Here is a 14,116-nt window from a genome sequence, read left to right on the forward strand (position 1 = left end):
GCTTTCTTCAAAATAGTCTTTTTATACATTGTTAGTGGTTTTTCGATGCCACGGTGAGCTGAGTGCTGATAAGTGATCGTCATTAGCTTTCATTTAAATATATTTTCTTAGTTTCCTTTCATCTACATTGCGCTTGCGCGTACTTTTATTTTGACTGAACACATCCCAGAATATGAAACGCTGTAAAACAAACTTATTGTTTTTACTTGGAAGAAAACACCACCCAGGGCTGGAGCCTGTGCCGGCTACCGCAGGGCGAGAGGCGGGGTGCACCTAGACGGGTAACCAGGCTGTCAGGAGCTAACACAGACGGACGACCGTTCACTCACACAGTCCACGTAGAATCACCAGGTATCCTAAACGCTTTGGACTGTGAGAGGAAGCCGGAGTACCTGGAGATAACTTCCACACAGAAAAGCTCAGAGGATTCAAACCCACATCCTAAACATTATTACACTAACTGAAATTTAAAATAAAAAATAACAAAGGATCATTTTTAAATGAAATATTTCTAATCGCAGGTTGTAGGTTTTGTGAGATGTAATTACTGTAATTTAACGTATTTAAATGTGTTTCGTCGCTGTGGTTGTTGACTTCAACTACAGCTGTGAGTGTGTCAATTACACAGTTACCCAGTTACCCACACAGTTCATGTTACTGGCGTTTCTCGTGTTTGCGTTGATGCTCTTATTGCGAAAAGCTCAAACCGGATACATTTCTCGGCCGTTGCTCGCTTGTAGTGGCGGTATGAAAAATGGCCATCGTCAGATTCGGTGAACTATCGGACCCTTTTCACTTAAACGGTCCGTCTCATTAACAAAGCGCGACAGCGAGCAATGCGAGTCGGAGCGGCGACCGGCCCAAACCGGAGCTAGCCGGCGGTAGTTAGCATGTTCCCCGGCCGCTGGAGCGGCTCTGTGTCCGGCTGAAGCAGATGGGAGCCGCGGTGAAATCAAGCAAAAGGCGGAAGACTGCGTATCAACAGACACGGCTACAGCTAACTGTTCGCTCCGACATGCAGGAAAACGGAAACCGACAGTGCAGGTAAACACGCCCGGGCTCTCAGCAGGCTGCTAGCGGCGTCAGCTGGAGCCTGCTGCCCGCTGCAAGCAGCGGAGCGTCGGCTAGCACAGCGCGGAGCGGCGGGGCTAGCTAACGTTAGCGGGAGGATGTTCAGTGAGGACAGGGGAGATTCGTAGAGCTCTAACATGTTTACGTGTGTGCTGGGCAGGAAGTACACCGAGTGCGAGCCGAGCCCCCACACCGCCGAGGCAAGGTACTGAGTACTGCAATCAGTGCTGAGCAGAAGTATCAGAAGTACCTTCCCTGCAGGAAATGTATCTCTGACTGAAGTAGTACTGGTAACGGTTTGTAAACCGGTCCCCAAACTAAGGCCTGGGCCCCTCTGAAGGGTCACCAGGGATCATACGATGATTAATAAGAAAACAAAGGAGGACTTTGGACTAATCAATGATCCCGATCTGAAGCTATCAGCTGTTTACAGCTGTTTCAAAGGAATAAAGCACAGACCTAATTAAGTAGAGGCTACAGTCAAAGTAGGGCAGCAACAAGTGCAAATATTTACCTCAGAAATGCAGTACAGCAGCAGTATAAGATTAGGATATACTGCAGTAAAAGTTTATTTAGGTCTGCCACTGTACCAGACGCATCTCCAGGGTGCACAGTAGCAAAGTTACACTGGCTTTGGTGGAAAACTCCTTTTATTCTTTTATATCTCCCTGATGTCCCACAGTGAGCTGTAGGGTTAGTGGTCAGAGTTGTTACTCATGGAAAGGATCCTGTGATCATCCCCCACACTGGCACTATTTTAATTATGATGTTGTTGTTGTTTTGTTTACAGTATTTAAAATCACGTGTGGTTTTCTGCATACTCTGCGTTATTGCCCCTAAATCCACGGCTGAAAGGAAAATGAAATCTTTAGGGTCACCATGTTTCTGCCCAAACAAAGTCAGGCAGCTAGGAGCCTGACATAAACAAACAGAAGAAGAAGCCATCAGCTGACACTGACTCAGGCTCCTCCCCTTTCACCGATGTTAGTAAAAAAACGAATTAAACCAAAACTGGGACTATTGGCAACTTCTGATTTTATTAACAGTTAATAAACAAAACTGTAGAAAGCAGCTGAGGAGACAGACCCAACCAAGACAGCTTCAACACCTCTGAGTTTGTTTGTGTACGGGGGACGGCGGGTTAATTAAGTGGTAATAGAAACACAGTCACGTGGTCAGTAACACCTGATATGTAATATGACAGAATAATGATAAAGACTTTAGGAGTTAAATTTATCATCTAAAGGATCCTGCTGTCATACACCAAAGCTGTCTGTAGCTGTAGTTATGAAGGTTTATGTGACTAAACTATTTAACGCTCATACATTTGCTGTTTATGCCCAAAATATTCGTTTAAGTAATTATTGCTGTCGTCAGTGTAAGCTAAAGCCTCGTTAAATTATATAATCCAGCAGTTTGCAAAGTTGGACAGACCATGTCAGCGTAGGCTGGCCGTACTTTTCACCATAGCTTACAGGACAATGTGCTGCCGTCTTCCTGACCTGCAACTCGGAGCAACAGAAAGATTATTTGTTGTTGTTTTTTGTGTGTCTGTTTTTTTTTTGTTTTTTTTTTTGTATCCTCTGAGAATCAGACTGATTTCTGCGGCGTGACACTGTTTGTGTTGCCCTTGTTGCCCTGTGGCTACCATGAGCAGTTGCTCTTCTGAGACAGGCTAGTTAACTAGTCAGAGCTGCGGAATAACGAGCTGTCGCCCTCCATCTTTGCTGTAAACGGACATTTTTTTGTGTGATGTGTTAACAAATGGATCGTTGAGTTTACGATACTGAGCGTGGTCGTGATCAAGCAATCATAGGAAGGATTCACTGATGGTGCTGGAACAGTTTAATAACTGATTTCATCAGCATGAACGTGTTTCAGCATTTACAGCATAATAATTGCACAGTTCATTTAAAAACATGTTACTTCACTGTATACAAAGCCTCTGACAGACAAGAGCGATGAAGGAGGATGAAGGTGGAGCGACCCGTACGTGATAATTTAACCCTTTAAGACCTACCATAGAACCAAGTCCGCCAGAGCTTATATTATCCGGTTGTTCAGTGATGACGCGACGAATCCTACTTCCGGGCCTAAAGTAGTCTGCGTTTAATATGGCTTTTGTGTTGTTAACATGTTTAATGTTATGTATTTTCTTCTATTTGATCTCAAAAAGCTCCTAAAACAGTCAGTGATCACTGTTGACCTCCCTCGGCTTTTATTACCGCTAATCATTTATTTAAGCTCAGTTTTTAAAACCTTACGATGTAACTACAGCCCAGCCCATGCAGCAGTATATGAATGACTAACCTCGTATTGTGGATGGATTATCTCAGTTGTTCTCCTGGCTGAAGTGTGGTCCTTTTACAGCATCCTGCTATGCGATTGCATTTGTTCCTGACCACCGAGAACACTCACGCTAACTTTTATCGAGTGGGGAAAAAGTTAGCTTGTTTATATTATGCTAACATAGCTGTGTCGCTAGCGGTCACGTAGCACATCATTATATACCAGCTAGCCCAACTTCAGTAACCCTACAAACGTCACTGCTGTTTAGTTTTCTGTCTTCATTTATGCTGGAAGTGATAGCAGAGCTGTACGTTTGAATTTGTTTCCAAAACCCCGCAGTCAGGACATGCTATATTGTATTTAGATAGAAGCTAGCGAGCTAACTCCCTGCTAACTTCTAACTCTGTTAAATGTCATAAATTCTGTTTTCATGGATGCCTGGATGTTAAACTCAATTGTTACACCTGGTAGAGCAGAACGCTGATCATTTTATTAAAGATGAAAGACTTTAGACAGTTTTCAACTCTCAGTAATGCCACAGTGATCGTTTGATATATGGACCTGCAGCGGAGTTTAGACCCAGACACGGCTAGTGACGTCAGACTGAACAACCGGATATTTTTTACATGCTGTGGAGCCATTTTCGGGAGCATTTCAAGTTGCTATACATCAATACAACTGTTATAGCCCAAATTCTAATAATATGTATGCATTAAGTCCATAGTAACTACATAAAATGCAAAAAAGTGCAATAAACTACAAAAAATTGGAAATCGTTTTTGTTTTTTTTACATATATTTCTACTTGGAGAAATTTTAAATACAAAAAGTTGCAAACAGTAGTTTACAACAACAGGAAATTTATTTTGAGTGTCTTCATAGTTTTATTTTTGTGATACACCAATTTTTATATACTGCAGAAAAAATGAAAAACAATCCTATGATGCAAATTTGCAAAGAAAACAGCATCAAAATAAACTATTTCCAGCAGTGCAATTTGAGTTCTAAGCATCCCAGCAAGTATTCAGAAAAGCATAAAGTCAAACATGACTTTTAAAAACACCAGTATAGGCTTTTAAGGCCTACAAGTAAAAAACTACATTTTCCGCGAAAATGACGTCACTTCCAGTTTCGGGCAGGTAATGGCGGACATGCGATAGTTCGCACTGACGTCTTTTCCAATGTAGGAAGTGTTACGAACAGCTGATCGGATCGGCAAAGCGTGTTTCTGGAATATTATGTTTTGTTCCTGCAAGTGCTTTTTATGCAATTTTTGCAAAGCTTTATGTGGAAGGAAACTGTGACTTAGGACAAGCTGATGGCATCAGATGAAAGTACAACTCCTCCGGTTTCATATGCAAAAAAATTACTGCGCTAGCTTACAGGTTCAGGTTCTACAGGGTTTTAAAAGTAGTTATGCAAAACGGAGCGTGCCCGCTCCGACCGGCTTTAAAGGGTTAACTGCTGATGTTTGATCTTAAAGAACAGGTGGCGTGATCGTGGGGATGTGCTCTGAGTAATGATGCATTTCTGTGCCACAGGGTTTAAAGACAGCGAAGGGAACATTTCGACTGGTGACCTCCTCCTTTATGGAGCCACGACAGGACGGCTTGAACTGAGTCGGCTCCAACACTCGGCTGAACGCGGCGCTCACCCAAACTCAGGATGGCGAGCAGGAGGAAGTCCACCATCCCCTGCATGGTTCCTCCCCGAGAAACTGTGGACTCGGACCAGGAGATGGAGGATGTAACAGGCGCGGCGGATCCAGAGGACAGCAACGGCGCGGCAACTGTCTCCTCAGAGGCTTCCGGCCTGCTGGAGGAGCGAGGAGAGGAGGCCGACGGCAGGCGTGAGGTCGCGGCGTCGGACCCCTACCTGGACTTGAATGCAGCGGAGGGAGGCTACGAGTGCAAATACTGCAGCTTCCAGACGTCGGAGCTCAACCTGTTCACCATGCACGTGGACACGGAGCATCCCGACGTCGTCCTCAACACCTCCTATGTCTGCATGGAGTGTGACTACCACACCAAGAGGTACCACGCTCACACCACCTGACAGGAAGTGCGTTTATTTAAAAAGAAATGTGAAAGATTAAGAGCCAAAACAGTCCAGATCCAGGCCCTGAAGGCAGGTTAGAGTAACTGATAACACCAAACACACCAACACGTGTCAAAGTTCATCATCTTCAGACAGAAAAACGCCAACAGAGCAATTATGGCTCCACTCGTCCATTTTTAATGTTTCATTTTTAAACCTCCTGTAAATGCACAGCAGCAGTCCTTGTCCCAGCAAGCAGAAGGAAACAAAACTTTCATTCACTTCCTTAAAAAAAAACACACAAACACAGCAGAAAGAGCGATTTTTAATCTCAACAAAGAGACGATTAAAGAAATCACTGTTTTAATCCCTAATTTCAGGGCTGAAAGCTGCTACTCAGTGACGTTTACGCCAAGATGTAAAAATGATCTGTAACTGAGCATCAACACTGTGGACTTTACCATAGTTTGAGTTCTGAATCTCCTTTTTTGTTTTATTTACCCATGATCCTCTGCTTCCAGCTACGACACGCTGCTGGCCCACAACGCTCGGCTGCACCCGGGCGAGGACAACTTCACGCGGACGATGGTGAAGCGCAACAACGAGACCATCTTCCAGCAGACGGTGAACGACCTGACCTTCGACGGCAGCTTCGTCAAAGTGGAGGAGGACGAGGCGGAGGAGACGGCGCGCAGAGGCATCGCCTTCAGCAAGACGCCCATCATGAGGAACAAGAGCCGAGCTGAGCTCAAGAAGTTCACCGCCGCGCACAAGATGGCCGTCGACGATGTCATCAAAGTGGAAAGCGACGACGAGGATGACGACAAGGAGCCGCCTGCGCTGTCGCCCGCGCCGACGGCCCCCGCTACCGTCGCCCCTCGCCTCATCCCCATCACCGCGCCGCTGCAGGTCCAGGCCGTGCCGCAGAGCATCGTGGTGAACAGCCCCAACGTGCTGCAGATTAAAGGCGGGGCCTCCCCCGCTGGTGGCGGCGTGCTGCCTCCGGGGACGCTGGCGCAGGTTCTGTCAGCCCTGCAGAGCCAGCAGAACAGCACGCAGACGCAGCTCCTCATCCCCATCAGCAGCATCCCCACCTACAACGCAGCCATGGACAACAACGTCCTGCTGGTCAGCGCCTACAACAGGTAAGCACACCTGAGGTACACCTGAGGGGCGCCGCACACGTGGAACCGCCCACTGATTTTAGCTTTTTGTATATTTAATCACTGTCAGACAGTTGGCTCGCTCTTATTTTGAAAGGCCAGCTGTCGCTCATGCTTTATCTTATTTTACTGCACTTCTCTGTGCACCTGATGATACGAAAAAGCAGCCGACCCGCCCGGTTACTACACCCGCATTTACTGCATCAGTCACAGCTGGATGGAGGCTGGGTGGTAGCACAGACGGGTGGAGGTTACTGCTTTGCTCCACGAGCACACAGACGTGTTTCTTGGTGTGTAATCCCGCTGCCGTTTCAGTGTGCGTGCTTTTTGTGTCGCAGGTTTCCGTATCCCTCGGTGTCGGAGATCGTGGGCCTTTCGTCACAGACCAAGTTCAGCGAGGAGCAGATCAAAGTTTGGTTTTCTGCTCAGAGGCTCAAACACGGAGTCAGCTGGACGCCGGAGGAGGTGGGTGCTTCAGCAGACGCTCACACGCAGACTGACCGGCTGCAGTTAAACTTCCCGTCACGTCTGATGTTGTTCCAGTTACCACGCGAGAGTCTAATTTGATCAAATATCCTGAGTTTGTGTGCGAGCAGCCTGAAGGACGAGTCTCAGCAGGTCCCACAGCTCTGAAAGGCCACCAGAGGCTTCAAACTGAAAGTGGATTTTGCAGCAGAGGCTGTTCAGCAGTTTGTTTCAACGTGTCGCTGATGCTGCGTCTCCGGGTCCATCTGCAGTCAGCGTCAGCGACACGTTTCCTTCACAGTTTACAGATGAATCCTGGTAAAAGGAAGAATCTGCTCCTATGTCAGATTTACTCTCAGAGAAAAGCATCAGGAAACATTATTGTGCTGTTGAGTGTCACACTGTGTGAGTAGAAACTACATCATTAACTTCTTCCTGGGTCATTAAAAAAAGTGCTTGAGCACAAACGTGGTCCAGTTTTTAAGAACTGCAGTTATGAGTGTTTATTAACTGCTGCCAGACTCGTCAGGTCGCTTTATAAAACAGGTTTTTACAGGCCGTCACCGCCTCACTGATCACGTGACTCCCGGTCAGATTGTGTTGTGGCTGATGATGATGATTGTGGTTCAGTTTCCTGACAGGAAGTCGTTCTGGTTGTTTCGTAGATGTAGAATAAGTCTGTGGCTCTGAGGAAGCCTGAGGCAGGAACTTGAGCAGTTCTGAGAAACATCTTCACTGCAGCATCTAAACAATAACTCCCACAACTTTAATAACTTTAGAAAGTCGGTGATGTCACACCTTACCTTTGACCTTCTACTGCTCCTCTCTGCAGGTGGAGGAGGCGCGGAGGAAGAAGTTTAACGGCACAGTGCAGACCATCCCTCAGACCATCACCGTCATCCCCGCTAACATCGCTGCCACCACAAACGGCCTGCAGAACATCTTCCAGACGTGTCAGATCGTCGGTCAGCCGGGCCTCGTCCTCACTCAGGTGGCCGGGAACAGCGGCGCGGTCCCCGTCGCCTCTCCCATCACGCTGACGGTCGCGGGTGTCCCCGGCAGCCAGCCCAAAGCCGCCGAGCCGTCTACGTCCGAATCGAACGCCGAGATGTCGTCTTCGTCGGCCGGCGTGTCGCTCGGTCTGGACTCGACCACAAGCAAGCCGAAGAAGTCCAAAGAGCAGCTGGCAGAGCTGAAGGCGAGCTACAGCCGGCGGCAGTTCGCCACCGAGGCGGAGATCTCGCGCCTCATGCAGGTCACCAAACTCTCCAAGCGAGCGATAAAGAAGTGGTTCAGCGACACGCGCTACAACCAGAGGAACTCCAAGGACCACCACAGCCTGCTGCTGACGCAGGCCACGCCTGGCAGAGCCGCGGCCGGCGGCGGCCGAGGAGGAAGGAGCGGCGGCGGTGGCATCAGCATCAACGATAGCAACAACAGCGACAACACCTCCACCATCGTCATCGACTCCAGCGACGACGCCAGCGACTCCTCGCCGACCTCGGCCGGCGCTCCAGGCTCAGCCGGGTCCTCCAGCGACCTCCGCATTAAATTCCGCCACGCCTTCCCCGACTTCACGCCGCAGAAGTTCAAGGAAAAGACTCCGGAGCAGCTGCTCGTGCTGGAGGCCAGCTTCCAGAAGTCGGACACGCCCTCAGACGAGGAGCTGAGCCGGCTGCGGGCGGAGACGAAGCTGACGAGGCGCGAAGTAGACGCCTGGTTCACGGAGAGGAGGAAAATACCGTCGGCGGGTCAGTCGAAGGACAGCGACGCAGAGGGAGACGACGAGAAGGCGAAACCGGCCGCCGCGCCTTCGCCCTCGGCTCAGGAACGACAGGGCACGCCTCCCATCAGCAGGAAGTTGGTGAAGAAGACGCCGGAGCAGCTGCACATCCTGAAGAAGGCCTTCGTCCACTCGCAGTGGCCGACGCCCGAGGAGTACGACCAGATGGCGAAGGAGAGCGGGCTGCCGAGGACGTACATCGTAAACTGGTTCGGAGACACGCGCTACGCCTGCAAGAACAGCAACCTGAAGTGGTACTACCTCTACCAGAGCGGCAAGGTGCGCTCGCAGGAAACCTTTTTTGTGATGTAACACAAACGCCACGCTTCATCTCCTGGTAACATCTGACGGTTTTTTTCTTGTTCCAGGTGGACGAGGCGTTGAACGGCGGCGCAAAGAGCCAGAAGAAGTCAAGGAAGCGTTTCCGTGGTTGGTCCAGGAGGACGCGCCGGCCGTATCCCTGCAAGCGCTCTCCACAGGGCGGCGACGGTGCCATCAAGGTGCGTTTTTAGAAAAAAAAGAAAAATTCCTACCCGGCTGGCCATCGTTGGGCGAGAGGCGGTACAACAGCCTGTCTCTGAACTGCTGGAGAGCAGCTGGAGAACTCGAGTATTCAGCTGGATTTTAGCAGGTCGTCTGCCAACCAGGGCGCTGGTTCGATCCCCGGATCGTCCACATTTCACAGTCCAGCCTCTCCTGGACTCATTGTGTAGCAAATGTGAGGATTACAAGTGACTGAAGGTGATCTTTGTTCCTCCTGCAGGTGAAGTCCGGTAAGGCTTTTCTGAAGGAGTACTACCTCAAGCACCGAGCCCTGAGCGAGAAGGACCTGGACGAGCTGGTGGCAAAGTCCAGCATGAGCTACGAGCAGGTCAGAGACTGGTTCTCCGAGACCGCCAGGAGGGCGGAGGAGGGCACGGAGCTCTTCAGCGATGAGGAGGCGGAGGAAGAGGACGAGGAAGAGGAGGAGGAGGCGACGGCGGAGCACGCAGACAGCGAGGGAGAAATGGAGGTGAAAGAACAAGGAGAGGAGGCATCGGACGACGACTGCGTGGAGGAAGACGAGAAGGACGCAGAAGAGGAGGAGGATGAAGAGATCCAGGAGGGATCTGAAGGTTTCAGCCAATCACAGCCTCAGGCAGAAGAGCAGACGTGAGCAGACAGGTGAGAAATGTTTTCAGTTTTATTCCTTTTTTATTTCCAGAGATTCAGCAGAAACTAAAACCAGGAAAATTACCGCACAGTTTGCAGACGCGTGAGTCGACGAGCAGGTAGAAGCAGTTTCTGTTTCATGAAACCTTTTGTCCTCAGTCGACCCAACTACAGATAAGAAACAGATAAGAACCACAGCCTGTCAGCACAGGAGGAGCTGCCTGATATTACAGCTCCTGATTGGTTGAATCTGCTCTCTGCAGGGACATGTGCTGCAGTTCTGCTTCTACCAGCTTTGCCTCCTGACTTCAAATAGACTGAACTTTATTCATATAATAGTCGTTAACAGGAGACAGACTACATGGCCCGGTCTTTAACACTGCAGCTGTGCCACAGATTTGATGTTTGCTCCACTTTGCAGTGGTTGTTCAGGAGATTTCCATGTTTCTGTTTGATTTCTGAGCTTTGAACTGAATCCAGTGCAGTCAGTGTGTACAGCGCCGGCCCTCCTGTGGGTCCCTGTAGTCAGTGCACCGTAGGCACGTCCATGATTCTGATTGGTCAGATGCTGCAAACTTGGCCTCGGGTGAAGGTGCTGTTAGCCATCTCACCAAACCTGGGGCTGACTTCCTGAGTCACCTCCATGTGACGCTGTTGGGATAACAAGATGAATCCTGAATGACCCGGCGTGTTTCTCCGTAGTTACCTGCCTCTCTTCTCCCCACCTGTCCTTCCTCAGGTTTATCGTTGCTCCCCCCGCGCAGAGATGACAGAGGATGTGGTGTTTCTCAGTTGGTGGTTCGGGACCCAAAGATGGCTGCGGTAAGGTCAGATGGACATTCGCTTGTCGAGCGGTGGGTTGGAGCCTCGGAGGCTTTGGGTCGCGGTGCAGCTGAGAATCGCCGCGACGGAGGACGGAGCGTGTGGATTTAGTCTGCCGGGGACCGAACGGCGCTGCGATTCAGCTCTGCTCCTGTACAAACGACAAGCTTTTACTCTGACAGCGACTCGGCTTTTACTCAGATTTTCATACAGAACTAAAAAGAAATCAGCGTTTGTATAAAGACAGAAGTCCAGGACATTTCTCAGAGGTCAGACCTCGCATGGTTTTCTCTTTATTAAAAGGACTTTTTTCAGAATAACGGAGGAACCGCGGGACGTTTTTTCCGGAGGGATCGTCCTCCGGCCCAGAAACACTCGGCTCCTCTGAAGATGAGGTTTTTAAAACCGCTCCGATCAGTGCCATTCTGTTTCTACGATTGTTTAAATAAAGACAAACGCAGCGCTGGAAAGAGACCCACAGCAGACCTTTTGTATTTTTCCAGGTGATTTCTTAAAGTCTGAACAACATAAAACATATAATGGAAGCTGAATCTGTTTTTGTTTTCAGGCGTTCGGGTTCAGTTTCAACATCATTTCAGTTTGAACCAAAACAACCAGAGAACACGTGACGCACCGTTAACGGGAAAATCCACTTTAAAACTCAGAGCGTGGTCAGTTTTACCCTCTGCGGGGTAACCACAGACGAGCACGCCTCGACATAAACAGATTTTTGATTCTCGCTGTTGTTTACTCGTCTGTGCCGACGGAAACTTTTAACCGCTGGTTTGAAGCTTCTAATCAAACTACCTGCATCGCGACTGCACTGCTCACACCACCAGCATCCATGGATGGTGTTCGACGGATGCCGGTCCAGAGGGTTTCAGCCTCAGGTGGGTCTCGCTCATAGATCCCAGGATGCTAGAGGAGCGATCCCGTTTGATCCTGGTTACAGAGCGCTGCTCCAGCTCGTCCTCCTGGGGTGGGGGCGGGGCGGCTCCGGTCCCTGCAGGGCTGCGGTGCGAGCTTGGTTTGTTCCCTTCAGTGGACGGAAGATCTGGGCTGAGCGATGGCCTCCACCTCTGGGTTGGTCCACTGGGTTGGTCTTCAGCCGCAGGTCAGCTGGGTCCAGAATCAGCGAATCAGCAGGCTGGGAGTGAGAAGCCGCTCCAAGTTTGTCTGCAGGAACGGGACAGGTTGTCTGTCAGTTTTCCAGATGCTCTGCGTTCCCTGACCCCTGCTGACGGGCTGCGAGTGGTGACCGCAGGTCGGTCGCCTCCTGACCGCCCTGAAAGGAGGCAGCCGAGGTGGCTCGGACTCCCGAACACCTATCAGAGGTGTGGCCAGGACACACTGGAGAGGTAACAGGTGAGCTGTGATCCAGCTCAGCGCTCGGAAAGAACAGGGACATCACCGGACGTGTCACAGAGCAAAAACTAAAAGTTCAGATGGAAGTGGATTTTTCCTTTAACGCTGTGCGGACACAGACTCGCTGCTCGGATGATTTTTTTTCTGGGTTTTTTAAAAAAAATAATCTGAACTTTACAAACCGATGAAGTTGAGAAACGTTTGAACCTGAGCGCCGCCTCCTCGCCTCCTCGTCCAAAAAGCAAACACACACAGGCAGGTGCGCTCTACTTCAGGAAACAGGCAACTTTACCTCAGTCAGTTAAACTACAAACTCGGCAAGATTGTGACATTTACACTCGACGACAGGTTTCTCCTTTACTGTATGCATGAAAATAATTATGTCTTTCAGACAGCGTTCGCCACCACAGGCAGCGAATCGCTTCAAAGAGGAACAGCAGAAGAAGACATAGTTATTACTGCGTTTATTAGCTCAAATACGGGTGAACTAGTTAAACGAGATCTTTCAGGTTTCCTCGAATTAAAGACGATATTTTAGGGACAATAAACCACCAGGCTCAGTTCTTACGGGAGCTTTTTAACTTTTCATATGGGGGGAAAAAGCTTTTATTTTGCTTTTCTGTGCTCTTCCTGTGGTGAGGGAACCTCGTAGGTCTCTGATAGGATATGCAACCATCAAGGAACAATCAGCAGGTGGAGGTGGGCAGTAAAATCTTCTCTGTAACCTTTCAACCACTCGTCCTCTTCTTCTTTAAATCGCTTTAATAGTCGACGGTTTTTAGTAGTTAATTTATTTATTATATCTGGACTTTCATGAATCTTTTTTTGTCTGCAAGCAAAAAATAAAAAGTGAAAAAACGAGTTTGTTTTCCTGTTTTATGTTTGTGTGAACGCGTTTTATCTTCATGTTCCATATACAGTCGAGTCTTTGTGCCTCTGAACGAACTTATAAAGATGTAAACGATCAAAAAAATGTCTCGAGTAAATAAAACTGACAGCGTGTTGGTGTTACTGAAGGTTAAAAAACCGGCACATTTAGCGGAAACGAGGAATAAAAAAGGAAAAACACTCGGAAATGTAAGAAAATCTCAGAAAGATGTGAGTGGGTCCTGGATGCTCATGTTTACTGACAGCATCTTGCTGCACTTTTAGTTTTCAGTGTAGTTTTATTTAACTGCATTTTCAGATATTGTTCTCAAATTATGTCTGAAACTGTAACTGCTGTAATTTACCTTTAAATTAAAAAAAGGAGTTTTTCTCCATAAATTCTTCAAACATTTGATGTTTTTTGTTTTTTAGAAATCATTTACAATAGATGGCAAACTCGGGTCTTTCAGCATCTTTACTCCGGCCCGCGGGTCACCTCGGTGTCTCGGCGCAGTGTTGGCTCCTCGGCCCGATGAGGACAAAGACCCTAAAATAAAGACGAACGCTACATTTTGACGTCATGTTTTTATCAGATGTTAAAACTAAGACCTGTTGTAACATTTAAAGACACACACAGCTTTGTTGTGTTTCTCTCTCATGACCACTAAAAAACAAACTCTGGGTTTGGGTGTTTTCACACCGGCTCCCAGGGCTCATTTAAAACCGCACTGGTGCTTCTGAAGGTCCTTCGTGGCCTCGCTGATGTCACCGTAATGCACCAGCTGGAGGCTGAAACCTGAAGGCGGGGCTGTTGGAGGTGGAGCCCCCAAGGCTCAGGATCGACCTGCCCAAGGGACCTCAAGGCGTCTGAAAGGCGTTCTGATCTTATTTCAGGTTTTTCTCTTTAGTTTTGTTCTGCTGTGAAACAGGAAGGAGTCGGTGAGCTGAAGCCTGCAGACGTGAACCGCGGGCTGAGCAGCTCAGGTTTATCAGACCACCTTTAATGAAACATCCTCTGAACTCTGGTGGAAACACATGCAGATGTGCAATCAGCAGTAACATGTGAGGCTGCTGGATTTCTCTTAAATTCCTGAAACCACCAG

General features: G+C 48.6%; 1 protein-coding gene across 2 annotated transcripts; it reads left to right on the top strand.

Annotated features, from left to right (window-relative positions):
• The first annotated feature begins 41 nt into the window (after positions 1–41).
• LOC113014268 (zinc fingers and homeoboxes protein 1-like) lies at positions 42–13,007 on the top strand. Of its 2 annotated transcripts, none has more exons than XM_080296715.1 (8): positions 42–351; positions 4,901–5,392; positions 5,918–6,541; positions 6,898–7,024; positions 7,857–9,086; positions 9,176–9,307; positions 9,571–9,971; positions 10,699–13,007. In XM_080296715.1, exons 2-7 carry the CDS (start codon positions 5,025–5,027, stop codon positions 9,961–9,963), a joined length of 2,874 nt encoding a protein of 957 aa, XP_080152841.1. In that variant the 5' UTR covers positions 42–351; positions 4,901–5,024; the 3' UTR covers positions 9,964–9,971; positions 10,699–13,007. The 2 variants fall into 2 exon arrangements, with proteins under 2 accessions (XP_080152841.1, XP_026011480.2); XM_026155695.2 differs by lacking the exon at positions 42–351 and adding an exon at positions 710–1,044.
• The last annotated feature ends 1,109 nt before the right edge of the window (positions 13,008–14,116 follow it).

This window comes from Astatotilapia calliptera, chromosome 22 (assembly GCF_964374335.1).
Source record: "Astatotilapia calliptera chromosome 22, fAstCal68.1, whole genome shotgun sequence".
NCBI lineage: Eukaryota > Metazoa > Chordata > Actinopteri > Cichliformes > Cichlidae > Astatotilapia > Astatotilapia calliptera.

What these genes read in the sequence shown, in the direction of transcription:
- LOC113014268 (XM_080296715.1), top strand. Translation starts at nt 5,025, where the DNA reads ATGGCGAGCAGGAGGAAGTCCACCATCCCCTGCATGGTTCCTCCCCGA. An exon ending in TGTGACTACCACACCAAGAG is followed by an intron (nt 5,393 to 5,917) that starts GTACCACGCTCA and finishes CTCTGCTTCCAG; the next exon opens with CTACGACACGCTGCTGGCCC. An exon ending in ACCTCTACCAGAGCGGCAAG is followed by an intron (nt 9,087 to 9,175) that starts GTGCGCTCGCAG and finishes TTCTTGTTCCAG; the next exon opens with GTGGACGAGGCGTTGAACGG.